We start from the raw sequence: 13,502 nt of genomic DNA, 5'->3' as shown, positions 1-13,502 counted from the left end.
CGCCATAGCATAAAACCCTTAACTAAAGTGCTAAAAAGTACACTAACACCCATAAACTACCTATTAACCCCTAAACCGAGGTCCCCCCACATCGCAAACACTAAATTAAAATATTTAACCCCTAATCTGCCGAACCGGATATCGCCGCCACTATAAAAAATATATTAACCCCTAAACCGCCGCACTCCCGCATCGCGAACACTAGTTAAATTTTATTAACCCCTAATCTGCCATTCCTAACATCGCCGACACCTACCTACATTTATTAACCCCTAATCTGCCGCCCCCAACGTCGCCGCAACTATATTAAATGTATTAACCCCTAAATGTAAGTCTAACCCTAACACCCCCCTAACTTAAATATAATTTAAATAAATATAAATAAAATAACTACAATTAACTAAATTATTCCTATTTAAAACTAAATACTTACCTGTAAAATAAACCCTAAGCTAGCTACAATATAATTAATTGTTACATTGCAGCTAGCTTAGGATTTATTTTTATTTTACAGGCAACTTTGTATTTATTTTAACTAGGTAGAATAGTTATTAAATAGTTATTAACTATTTAATAGCTACCTAGTTAAAATAAAGACAAATTTACCTGTAAAATAAAACCTAACCTAAGTTACAATTACACCTAACACTACACTATAATTAAATTAATTCCCTAAATTAACTACAATTAAATACAATTAAATAAAATGATCTAAAGTACGACCCCCCCCACTAAATTACAGAAAATAATAACATAATTACATAATTATCCCCCTAATAAAATAAAAAAGCCCCCCAAAATAATAAAAAGCCCTACCCTATACTAAATTACAAATAGCCCTTAAAAGGGCCTTTTGCGGGGTATTGCCCCAAAGTAATCAGCTCTTTTACCTGTAAAAAAAGTACAATACCCCCCCAACATTAAAACCTACCACCCACACACCCAACCCTACTCTAAAGCCCACCCAATCCCCCCTTAATAAAACCTAACACTAACCCCTTGAAGATCACCCTACCTTGAGAAGTCTTCACCCAACCGGGCTGCAGTCCTCAGCGAAGCCGGGCGAAGTGATCCTCCAGACGGGCAGAAGTCTTCATCCAGATGGCATCTTCTATCTTCATCCATCCGGCATGGAGCGGGTCCATCTTCAAGACATCCGACGCAGAGCATCCTCTTCATCTGGAGTCTTCTTACTAAATGACGGTACATTTAAGTGACGTTATCCAAGATGACGTCCCTTCAATTCCGATTGGCTGATAGAATTCTATCAGCCAATCGGAATTAAGGTAGAAGAAATCCTATTGGCTGAGGCAATCAGCCAATAGGATTGAACTTCAATCCTATTGGCTAATTAGAACAGCCAATAGGATTGAGTTTGCATTCTATTGGCTGTTCCAATCAGCCAATAGGATTGAAGTTCAATCCTATTGGCTGATTGCCTCAGCCAATAGGATTTCTTCTACCTTAATTCCGATTGGCTGATAGAATTCTATCAGCCATTTGGAATTGAAGGGACGCCATCTTGGATGACGTCACTTAAATGTACCGTTATTTAGTAAGAAGACTCCGGATGAAGAGGATGCTCCACATCGGATGTCTTGAAGATGGACTCGCTCCGCTCCGGATGGATGAAGATAGAAGATGCCGTCTGGATGAAGACTTCTGCCCGTCTGGAGGACCTCTTCTTCCCGGCTTGGATGAAGACTTCTGCCCGTCTGGAGTACCACTTCGCCCGGCTTCATTGAGGACTTCGGCCTGGTTGGGTGAAGACTTCTCAAGGTAGGATGATCTTCAAGGGGTTAGTGTTAGGTTTTATTAAGGGGGGATTGGGTGGATTTTAGAGTAGGGTTGGTTGTGTGGGTGGTGGGTTTTAATGTTAGGGGGGTATTGTACTTTTTTTTACAGGTAAAAGAGCTGATTACTTTGGGGCAATGCCCCGCAAAAAGGCCCTTTTTAAGGGCTATTTGTAATTTAGTATAGGGTAGGGCTTTTTATTATTTTGGGGGCTTTTTATTTTATTAGGGGGAATAGATTAGGTGTAATTAGTTTAAAAAACTTTTAATTATTTTATTATTTTCTCTAATTTAGTTTCCCCCCCCCCCCCGTACTTTAGATAATTGTATTTAATTGTATTTAATTGTAGTTAATTTAGGGAATTAATTTAATTAAAGTGTAGTGTTAGGTGTAATTGTAACTTAGGTTAGGTTTTATTTTACAGGTAAATTTGTATTTATTTTAGCTAAGTAGTTATTAAATAGTTGATGTCTTCACACTACTTGGATGTCTTCACACTACCTCCAACTCAATCTGTCCAAAACTGAGCTGCTTCTTATCCCCCCTCTTCGAGACATCCGACACCTGACATTTCTCTGATGATTGTAGACTCTATTCTCAACACCTCACCCCAGGTTTGCTGCCTTGGGGTCACACTAGACTCAGAACTCACATTCAACCCACATATACAAACGCTTACCAAATCCTGCCGTTCACACCTACGCAACATTTCCAGATTTCGTCCCTTCCTTATTTAAAAAACTACAAAAATACTTCATTCCCTCATCCTGTCACGCATTGATTATTTCAATCTACTCCTAAATGGCCTTCCAAAACACAGCCTCTCCTCCATCCAATCTATTATGAATGCTTCTGCTAGACTCATCCACCTAAGTCGATGATCTACATCAGCTACTCCGCTCTGCCAGTCTCTACACTGGCTCCCCGTATACTCCAGAATACAATTTAAAGTATTAGCCCTAACCTACAAAGCACTCAACAGTCTAACTCCCAACTATATTTCCTCTCTCATCGTGAAATATTCCCCATCCCGTCCTCTTCGATCAACCTCTGACCTACACTCTCTACACTCCTGTTATCTCTACGTCCCACTCCCATCTCCAAGACTTCGCACGTGCTGCTCCTGTCCTCTGGTACTCTCTACCCCGCTCCATTAGACTGTCTCCAACCTTGTATAGCTTCAGACAATCCTTGAAAACCCACCTATTCAGAGAGGCTTACCATCTCTCCTCCATCCCGCATCCAAACTAATACATGTACATGAACTGCCTGACTCACTGCTGCAAATACAACCGATGTAACAAGCTACCCCAACCTTATGTCTCTGCACCCTAAACCTGTAGACTATGAGCTCTCCGAAGCAGGGCCCTCTTCCTCCTGTGCTAGATTTGTTTAGTTTTGTTATGTTTTGTATTTTTTCACAAATCTTTGTCATTGTATACCCCTATCATTGTACCCAGCGCTACGGAATTTGGTGGCGCTATACAAATAAATGATAATAATAATAATAATAATAATAATAATAATAATAATAACTATTTAGTAACTATTCTACCTAGTTAAAATAAATACAAACTTGCCTGTAAAATAAAAATAAATCCTAAGCTAGCTACAATGTCACTATTAGTTATATTGTAGCTATCTTAGGGTTCATTTTACAGGTAAATATTTAGTTTTAAATAGGAATAATTTAGTTAATGTAGTAATTTTATTTAGATTTATTTAAATTATATTTAAGTTAGGGGGTGTTAGGGTTAGGGTTAGACTTAGATTTAGGGGTTAATAACTTTATTATAGTGGCGGCGACATTGGGGGTGGCAGATTAGGGGTTAATAAGCGTAGGTAGGTGGCAGCGACATTGGGGTGGCAGATTAGGGGTTAATAAATATAATGTAGGTGTCGGCGATGTTGGGGGCAGCAGATTAGGGGTTCATAAGTATAATGTAGGTGGCGGCGGTGTCCAGAGCGGCAGATTAGGGGTTACTAATATAATGTAGGTGGCGGCGATGTCGGGGGCAGCAGATTAGGGGTTAATAAGTGTAAGATTAGGGGTGTTTAGACTCGGGTTCATGTTAGGGTGTTAGGTGTAGACATAAATGTATTTTCCCCATGGGAATCAATGGGGCTGCGTTAGGAGCTTTGCGCTGCTTTTTTGCAGGTGTTAGGTTTTTTCAGCCAGCTCTGCCCCATTGATTCCTATGGGGAAATTGTGCACAAGCACGTTCAGCCAGCTCACCACTAACGTAAGCAGTGCTGGTATTGAGGTGAGATGTGGAGCTAAATTTTGCTCTCTGCTCACTTTTCTGTGGCTAACGCCGGGTTTGTAAAAACCCGTAATACCAGCGCTGTCTGTAGGTCACCGGTGAGCTTAAACTGCTCATTAGCACCGCATAGCTTCTAACGCAAAACTCGTAATCTAGCCGATTGTGTTTCCAGGTCCTTCTGAAAAAATGTGACATCTTTTCCACTACTAGTAATTACTATCTGGTATATCCAGAGGTTATAAAAAAATTGGCTCTGCTCATGCTGTGAGCATAGCAAATATGGGTCAGATCAGATAAAATATATGTAGTTATTAGGGCAGAACTACTGTTTGCTTGCTCTTTAAACTCTTTATCTATCTTCTTACAGAAATGTGAAATCCACATCTTATATGCAAATTTCCTTTTGTTGGTTCTTTATTTCCCATTTTAATTTAATGACATTACAGGTAATATCAAGCAAAACTTAACTTAGTTATTTTGTTAGTTATTATAGAGAATATTTATTGTATAAAATAAGAGTGAGTCAAGTGTTTGCATTTGTTTGTCGCAATTTGCATAGGTTCTAATCATTAGAAACTATGCAAATTGCGACAAACAAATGCAAACTCTCACTCTTATTTTATACAATAAATAATCTCTGGAATAACTAACAAAATAACTAAGGTAATGGGCTGCCGCTTTCTAATGCCAAAGTTCTTTAGTCTATATAATAGTGTCAGTGACACAGGTGGCAGCTCTGGGGGCAGCACAGTGAGACAGGACAGAAAGAGGACCGGTTGGGAGCTGGAGGAACTTACCATAATTTCTCTTTCAACTCATGTGCAGGATGCTGTTGTGCTAATGCTGCCAGTGCCTGAGTGTAGTGTCATCTCACCTGTCATCCGGACCGGACCGCTGGTAGTCCTGGGACGGACAAAAAGCTCTCTCCTCTGAGGCTCCGACAGTCTGAGTTGACAGTGACTCTGCAGCAAGCAACGAGCCCTCACACTGACTGAGAGCCGAGACGCGTACAGGCGTGGGAAAAGGAAACTATACTTCCTCCCGTGCTGTACTAACTGCCTCCTCCTCCTGTCAGTGTGTCTGCCGCGCAGCCACCCATTGCCATGCCAAAACATGCACACACAAAAAAAAACGCGCAAAAAAATGATTTTAAAAATAAATGTCAGTGCAACAAATTTTTTTAAAAAAATTTCATAAAAAAACAGTTTGCACCAGTGTGGCGGGGCCCCCCTAACCGCGGAGCGAGGCGGTCGCCTTGCCCAAAGGCCGGCCCTGCTCTGGTGCATACTGTGTGATGCTGCTCATTTCCTGCACTTCCTTTTGTGGCCAGACTGGTGTACATCATCCATGTGAGATAGGATGCAGTCTCAGAATTGTGATGTCATCACTTATTATTTAAAGGGCCTCTGTTCAGTATGCTTTGCCCTTGCGTTGTCTCAGACCTGTTTGTGAGAGCTCCTGTGTATTACCTGGCTGTCTGACGTCCCTCCTGGTTCCTGATCCCTGGCTTGTTCCTGACTCTGCTGTTCTCCTTGTTCCTGATTCCGGCTCGTCTGACTACTCGCTCTGGCTCCTGACTTGGCTCGTCTGACTACCAGCTCTGGTTTTGATTCCTGGCTTGTTATTTGACTTGTGGAATTTTTATTATGTTTTTCTATTAATAAAGGTGTGATTATTTTTGCAATTCTCGTCTCAGTCTGATTCCTGGCACCCTGACATTACGCAAGGGCCATGAGTCCTGATGGTGCTAATAATCCACATTTACCTGCCATAATTTCCAGGATGGATGAACAGGATCACCGCTTGGATCAATTTGCACTAGCCCTGCAAACCCTGCTGACTCGCACTGCAAATATGGACCAAAGTGTCCCGCAAATTATGGCTGCTCCTGTTTCCATTGCTGCACCTAGTCCTACCAGGAGCATGTCCGGTTCTGCACCTCTACCTCAGCGTTATGGAGGCGATCCTAATCAGTGCATAGGGTTTTTGAACCAGGTGGGCATTTACTTTGAGATGTTACCTCAGGCATTTCCCTTTGACAGAACTAAGGTGGGATTTCTCATCTCGTTACACTCTGACACAGCTCTTGCTTGGGTTAATCCCTTGTGGGAGACTAATAAACCTGTGATTTCAAATTACCCTGAATTTGTGGCCTCCTTTTGAAGGGTATTTGATGTTCTGGCTCGCTCCTCCTCCTTCCGTACGCTTGCTGCAGAGGTAGGTTGGAACAATGAAGCCCTTGTTGCCGCCTTCTTTCATGGGCTCTCTGATGCGGTTAAAGACGAAGTAGCTGCCAGCGATTTACCAGAAGATCTCGAGGCATTGGTGTCTTTTTTGATCCTAAATGACATCAGACCAAGTGAGAGGCCCTCTTTCAAGGAGCACTTGTGGAAGCCTCCTGTTCCGTTGTCTCCTACGTGTTCGTTCCCACCCATGCCTCCCTCTCCTCCCATGCCTCCTGGTCCCGAGTCACCAGGTACTGCTGAGCCGATGCAGTTGGGAATCACACGTCTCTCCACGGCGGAGAAGGCCTTTAGGAGGAGGGAGGGGCTCTGCCTCTATTGTGGGTTACTGGAGCTGGAGTAGGTATACATCAGTATTCTCCTGAAACTTTGGGGCTCGGTTAGGAGTCTGAAAATCAGCACAATGTTATTTAAAAATAAGCAAAACTGTACTTTTTAAAAAAAAAAAAAAAAAAAAACCCCACTGTATAGGCTATATAAATGGATCAACAATAAATGTTTTCACAATAACTCAGAGAAAAGAAACAAATTATAGTGCAATATTGTTACATAATATAAGAAGGTGAACAACTGTGTAAGTAATCTACTCACATAGCCTTGAGCTATCTTAAGCTCAAGTAAAGTGCAGTGCTGATTCACAAGGCTGTCAGGATCAGCTCTTCCAAGTGAAAATTGCTGCTGCCAAATCGTAACTGTGCCTCCAAATACAAAGAAAAACACAATAGTGTGATACTGTGATATAACCAGTGTTGTAAAACTGAATGAAATTGTACTCACACTTTTCAGGAGCTATAAATCAGCTCCTGATATAACTGCAGACCTGATATAGGCTATTAGGGAAGCCCACAGTAGAAACAATTTGGAAACCGCTTCCTTACAAAATATTTATTAAAACTTTAAAAACACGTAAAATACACTAAATGAATATCAGGGCATATCATCCCTTAGGGCTACAAAAGATTTGTCCATTAACCAAAATGGTATCTCAAGTCTCCAAGGAGGATGGTAACGGATTGTAGCAGCAAACAAAGTATCCGTTTAGCTACCAGTCTCTGTTAGGAGCCAAGCCCTTCACTGTGACGTCACTGACTTCACACTACCCGACGTACGTTTTGCTATGCCCCAGTGGCTTTTTCAAGGGTTTAATATCAGCGGTCCAGATGACTTCTTCTTTTAAGAAAACTCGAACCAATAAGAGGTCTTTCTTTTTCGGTGCTGGAAATTCTAAATACGCAAGCCAACATTAATAGAAATAGTTGGTGTGGACACGCTGCGGATGTATGTGCGTGTCCACCTTTAACTTAAAATAAGAATTGTTGGCTTGTGTAGCTCACTTTGTTTATTTGTGTCCACTTTTGAATACGGGATGATTATGTAGGTCTCTTGAGCAGCATCTTATTGCGAGCTGTTATTATGTTGAGAGTCAGCTACTGCAACATATACTGTCTTAACAGTTCAATATATCTCTATTATTAATGCAGTAAATTAATTGATGACAATAGCACTAAAATAATCCAATGTCACAATTATAAATCAGTTGGTATTAAAGACGACATGATAACGACATTCTATGTAATAAGCTATATAATATTTTAAAATACTGTAATCACTTAACATTGTTGTTCAGCTACAAGAGGAATACAACCTCTATCTAGCAGAAAACCACTGTATTTCATGCATTACATAGACGAGTAGACCTGCATAGGATAACTTTTGATGACGGGCCATGGATTCATATCTACATCCTAGGTCTGTACCTATATTTGTATCGTACAACCAACCCAGTAATTCTTATGGATGGTATCCAAATTATTTTCTGACTAGCTTAAACTCACTTATGTTTTTAAATGTGTGTGTGTTTTCCAATTTTGTAATTATCCTAATAAAGGTTATATTTAAAATCTTATATTATATTATATTTTAATATCACATTGCTCTATACTTATATAGCCCAAACAGAATGCGAATGTTTTCTAAGTGTACATAGCCATCAGTCCAGTACTGATAATGTGGAGTCTTCTTTACTAAGTACATAGCACCGCCACCTTAATATTAATATTATCTGCAGTATAATACCAAGATTGATTAAATTGCAGATAGAAGTATATTATAAAAAGTAATTCCTGAACACACCTGAAGTAGTGCCATTAGTGTTTTTTCGTCTTCTGTTATGCAACTTTAAACTTTACAGTTGCAGTTTAATTTGAATTAAAGTAAAGGAACTAAATGATCTACTTGATATCAAATTGTATTTAGTCTATAGACATCTTGTGGTCATTTGTGAGTACTGCAATTTATTACCTGCTTCTTTTGCAAAAAGGACATCATTTTATAATGATATTTTGCACTCCACTTGTAATCTAACCTATAGTGTGTAATCTCACTTGCAGGTGGCATGGTATATAGGGTGTAATCTCACTTGCAGGGGGCAAGGTATATAGGGTGTAATCTCACTTGCAGGTGGCAAGGTATATAGTGTGTAATCTCGCTTTCAGGTGGCAAGGTATATAGTGTGTAATCTCACTTATAGGTTGCAAGGTATATAGCGTGTAATCTCACTTATAGGCTGCAAGGTATATAGCGTGTAATCTCATTTGCAGGTGGCAAGGTATATAGAGTATAATCTCACTTGCAGGTGGCAAGGTATAACGTGTGTAATCTCACAGGTTGCAGGGTATATAGTGTGCAATCTCACTTGCAGGTGGCAAGGTATATAGTGTGCAATCTCACTTGCAGGTGGCAAGGTATATAGTGTGTAATCTCACTTGCAGGTGGCAAGGTGTAAAGTGTGTAATCTCACTTGCAGGTGGCAAGGTATACAGAGTGTAATCTCACTTGCCGGGGGCAAGGTATATAGTGTGTAATCTCACTTGCAGGTGGCAAGGTATAAAGTGTGTAATCTCACTTGCAGGTGGCAAGGTATAAAGTGTGTAATCTTACTTGCAGGTGGCAAGGAATAAAGTGTGTAATCTTATTTGAAGGTGGTAAGGTATATAGTGTGTAATCTCACTTGCAGGTGGCACGGTATATAGAGTGTAATCTCACTTGCAGGTGGCAAGGTATATAGTGTGTAATCTCACTTGCAGGTGGCAAGGAATAAAGTGTGTAATCTTACTTGCAGGTGGCAAAGTATAAAGTGTGTAATCTCACTTGCAGGTGGCAAGGTATATAGTGTGTAATCTCACTTGCAGGTGGCAAGGTATAAAGTGTGTAATCTCACTTGCAGGTGGCAAGGTATAAAGTGTGTAATCTTACTTGCAGGTGGCAAGGAATAAAGTGTGTAATCTTATTTGAAGGTGGTAAGGTATATAGTGTGTAATCTCACTTGCAGGTGGCACGGTATAAAGAGTGTAATCTCACTTGCAGGTGGCAAGGTATATAGTGTGTAATCTCACTTGCAGGTGGCAAGGAATAAAGTGTGTAATCTTACTTGCAGGTGGCAAAGTATAAAGTGTGTAATCTCACTTGCAGGTGGCAAGGTATATAGTGTGTAATCTCACTTGCAGGTGGCAAGGTATATAGTGTGTAATCTCACTTGCAGGTGGCAAGGTATATAGTGTGTAATCTCACTTGCAGGTGGCAAGGTATATAGTGTGTAATCTCACTTGCAGGTGGCAAGGTATATAGTGTGTAATCTTACTTGCAGGTGGCAAAGTATAAAGTGTGTAATCTCACTTGCAGGTGGCAAGGTATAAAGTGTGTAATCTTACTTGCAGGTGGCAAGGTATATAGAATGTAATCTCACTTGCAGGTGGCAAGGTATATAGTGTGTAATCTCACTTGCAGGTGGCATGGTATAAAGTTTGTAATCTCACTTGCAGGTGGCATGGTATTTAGCAAATAGACTCACTTTCAGGTGGCATTCATGGGCGTCCACAAGGGGAGGCATTTTGCTCTCCACCTGCAGAACAAATTGCAGAAAAAAAGGCAATCAAATGTCCATCTTTTGTCTTTTAATCCCCCTGAATGGAGCTTCACATTAAATATATCTATAATTCCACTCACGCCACATTTTTAACAGCAGCAAAGAATAAGATGTCTCATTAATGTCAATTTGCTCTGAATTAACACTTGTTGTGCAGAGTCCTCCTACTCATATATTGGAATAGTTTGCTAAAAGTTTTACCAATAGCACAAATAGAAGCTATATAATTTGTACTTACAAATTTGAACATACAGATAACAGTAGAAAACTAGCGTAGCATAATTTAATTGTGTCCTAGTAAAGCCCCTAGTAACATGTTTTAGCAATAGCCTACTGTGCAGTTAAAGGGACAGTCAACAATATAATTTTTATTGTTTTAAAAGATGGATAATCCCTTTAATACCCATTCCCCAGTTTTGCATAACGAACACAGTTATATTAATATACATTTTACCTCTGTGATTACCTTGTATCTAAGCATCTTCTGACAGCCCCCTGATCACATGACTTTTTATTTATTATCTATTCACTTGCATTTTAGCCAATTAGTGCTGTGTTGTGCCTACTCTTAAATAGCTCAACGGGAGAGAGCACAATGTTATCTATATGGCTCACGTGACCTCATGAACTAGCAGTCTCCTGTTGTGAAAAGCAAAAAAAAAAAAAAGCATAGCGAATGATAAGCAAGTGATAAGAGGTTGTCTGTAGTGGATTAGAAATAGGAAGACATTTAGAAGAATAAATGTTATAAAGTATATTAATATAACAATGTTGGTTATGCAAAACTGGGGAATGGGTAATAAACGCATTATCTATCTTTTTAAACAATAACAATTTTAGTGTTAACTGTAACTTTAACAGCATTATAACTGGAACAGCAGTCAGACTGTTCAGTTTTCCACAACAATGCACCAAGAAATCAGGATTTGGTTTGTAGTATGAATAACAGTAGTTGTATTTGTGTAGACTTCAATGTCATTTTCTAATTGGCCTGAATTTCAAATTTGTCAGTAATTTACTTAAACTTTTTTTTTTTTTTTTTTTTTTTTTTAGATTTTCTTTGCACATACAGCACTAAAGTGGATAGAAAGTGCTAACATGGACGGCACTGGACGTAAAAAACTAATTTCTGAAGGGTTAGATGTGCCTGAGGGTATTGCTGTCGATGCGATCCACAGAAAACTCTACTGGACAGATAGAGGGTATTTACCTAATTATGCAATTATGACAGTTTTGGTTTTCTTGGAAGGGGAACATATTGTATTTTAATATAATTTATTATAACTAAAAATCAGAGATCACAAATATTTTAGACCACCTACAAAGTAACTTTCTTTAAAGGGACACTGTATTGTAAAAAATGGTTTCCCCTTAATGTGTTTCTATTGACTTGATATACTAGCTGCAGAGTATAACATGTAAAAAAAGTGTATATATTCTGAATATTCTGGTTTATATAATAATGTTCAGCATATTATGCACAAACATTTGTAACATTATATCCTGCTTGTTAAACGAATTGCTGTTATGTAGATGTATTGCTTTATTTCAGTCTCTCGCCCTCTGCAAGAAAATGTGCAAAAATACAATGGTCTAACCAGGAGTCAGCAACCTTGGCTCTCCAGTTGTTTTAGAACTACATTTCCCATGATGCTTACGTGTCTTTAAGCTGAGTAAGCATCATGGGAAATGTAGTTCTAAAACATCTGGAGAGCCAAGATTGCTGACCCCAATCCATATCCATTAGAGCAGTTTTTTTTGCACGTTGATATCTCTTTAAGTTTGCCTCTCAATAAGATACCAGGTGATAGTGCGTATAAAGGTTAATTAAATGTGTACAGAGTACCCCTCTCTATACTCAGATCCCCATATCACTGTCTGTTCTTTAATATAATGTCTGTGTTTCAAGTTAAAATTCCACCAAACATTTCATTATTTTGGCAAGTATATATGTACATACATATGCATACACACACATATACACACATACAAACACACCTCTATATACACACATATATATATATATATACATACACACTTACGCATGCACACACACATACATATATATATAAATAAATATATATATATATATATATATACACACACACACATTAACTCACACACACATATGCACACACATATGCACACACACACATCTATATACACAGATACACACACACACATATATATATATATATACAAACACACACACGCATGCATGAACACACACATGTGTATGTGTGGTGTGGTCTATAATATATATATGTGTGTGTGTATGTGTATATATATATATATATATATATATATATATATATATTTATATATATATATATATATATATAAAGAAGCCACTCACAGCATCAAATGTTAATAAATCAAAGAAATCCACCCCAATCTGCAATTTTAAGTATATAGCAGACTAGGGGTGCCAGGCAATAGAGTCTATAATAATACAAAATAAATGAGGGATAGGTTCATAAGAACCAACGCGTCTATTATAGCCAGCACTGATATATTATGCCAAAATTAATAAAATCCAATATAGGGCTGAGGGACATATAAGGGGACACATGAATTTAAAGACCGCACTGTAAATGCATTCATTTATTGAAATACCAAATTACCACAGTTTCAAATATAATCGACACAAGATGACTAGTCATAGAGAATACCCCTTAGTTGAATTACCATCCCGGGAGGTGCTATAATACCACTACAGTCCAGCAAAGTGTGCACACTAATTAAATCTTTATAGGTATATAGAGATTAAGTTTGTAATGGTGAAGTTTAAAGACAAAGTCCTCCTTAGGGTTTGGATAATATGTACAAACATAAAGGGTACTGTGCAAAATAGAGGGAGCTGTTATTCTTCATGTGACCCCTGTATCGCAGAGAATTCATTCGACATTCCATGCATGTAAAAGTAATGTTCCTGTAGTTAGTAATAATCAACGAGGCCAGGTCGCCTGGGTGATATGGGCAAAGTCTCAGAGATTCAGCTTCAAAAGGTTTACGGATACTCGTATCAGGCTTATTCAGATACCTGACCCATCCTTGGACGGTCCGTGCTTTACCTTTAAGTTGTCTGAAGACGCTGATGTTTATTTCAGCATGTCCTGCTGTGTGCTGATTTTGAATCACTTGCGAACACCGGATTCCGGAAAGTAGCTGTACAGGGGACAACAACCAGTCTCAACCTCTATGTAGTTCCACAAACGACAGTCATCAGGTCAAATTATAGAGGGGGTTCAGCTGCTACCCCCAATTTCAGTGTCA

At 39.0% G+C, this 13,502-nt stretch overlaps 1 protein-coding gene across 2 annotated transcripts in view; it reads left to right on the top strand.

Annotated features, from left to right (window-relative positions):
• The window catches only part of EGF (epidermal growth factor), a 354,749-nt gene that overhangs the window by 200,386 nt on the left and 140,861 nt on the right, over window positions 1–13,502 (top strand). For both annotated transcript variants that reach the window (XM_053703543.1, XM_053703542.1), the window contains exon 12: window positions 11,280–11,428. In XM_053703543.1, the coding sequence (XP_053559518.1) occupies window positions 11,280–11,428 (149 nt within the window). The remainder of the gene's footprint in view (window positions 1–11,279; window positions 11,429–13,502) is intronic.

Source organism: Bombina bombina, chromosome 2 (assembly GCF_027579735.1).
Source record: "Bombina bombina isolate aBomBom1 chromosome 2, aBomBom1.pri, whole genome shotgun sequence".
Classification (NCBI taxonomy): Eukaryota; Metazoa; Chordata; class Amphibia; order Anura; family Bombinatoridae; genus Bombina; species Bombina bombina.
Note: the sequence above shows the minus strand (reverse complement) of the source record. Positions and strands in the feature narration are given on the sequence as shown.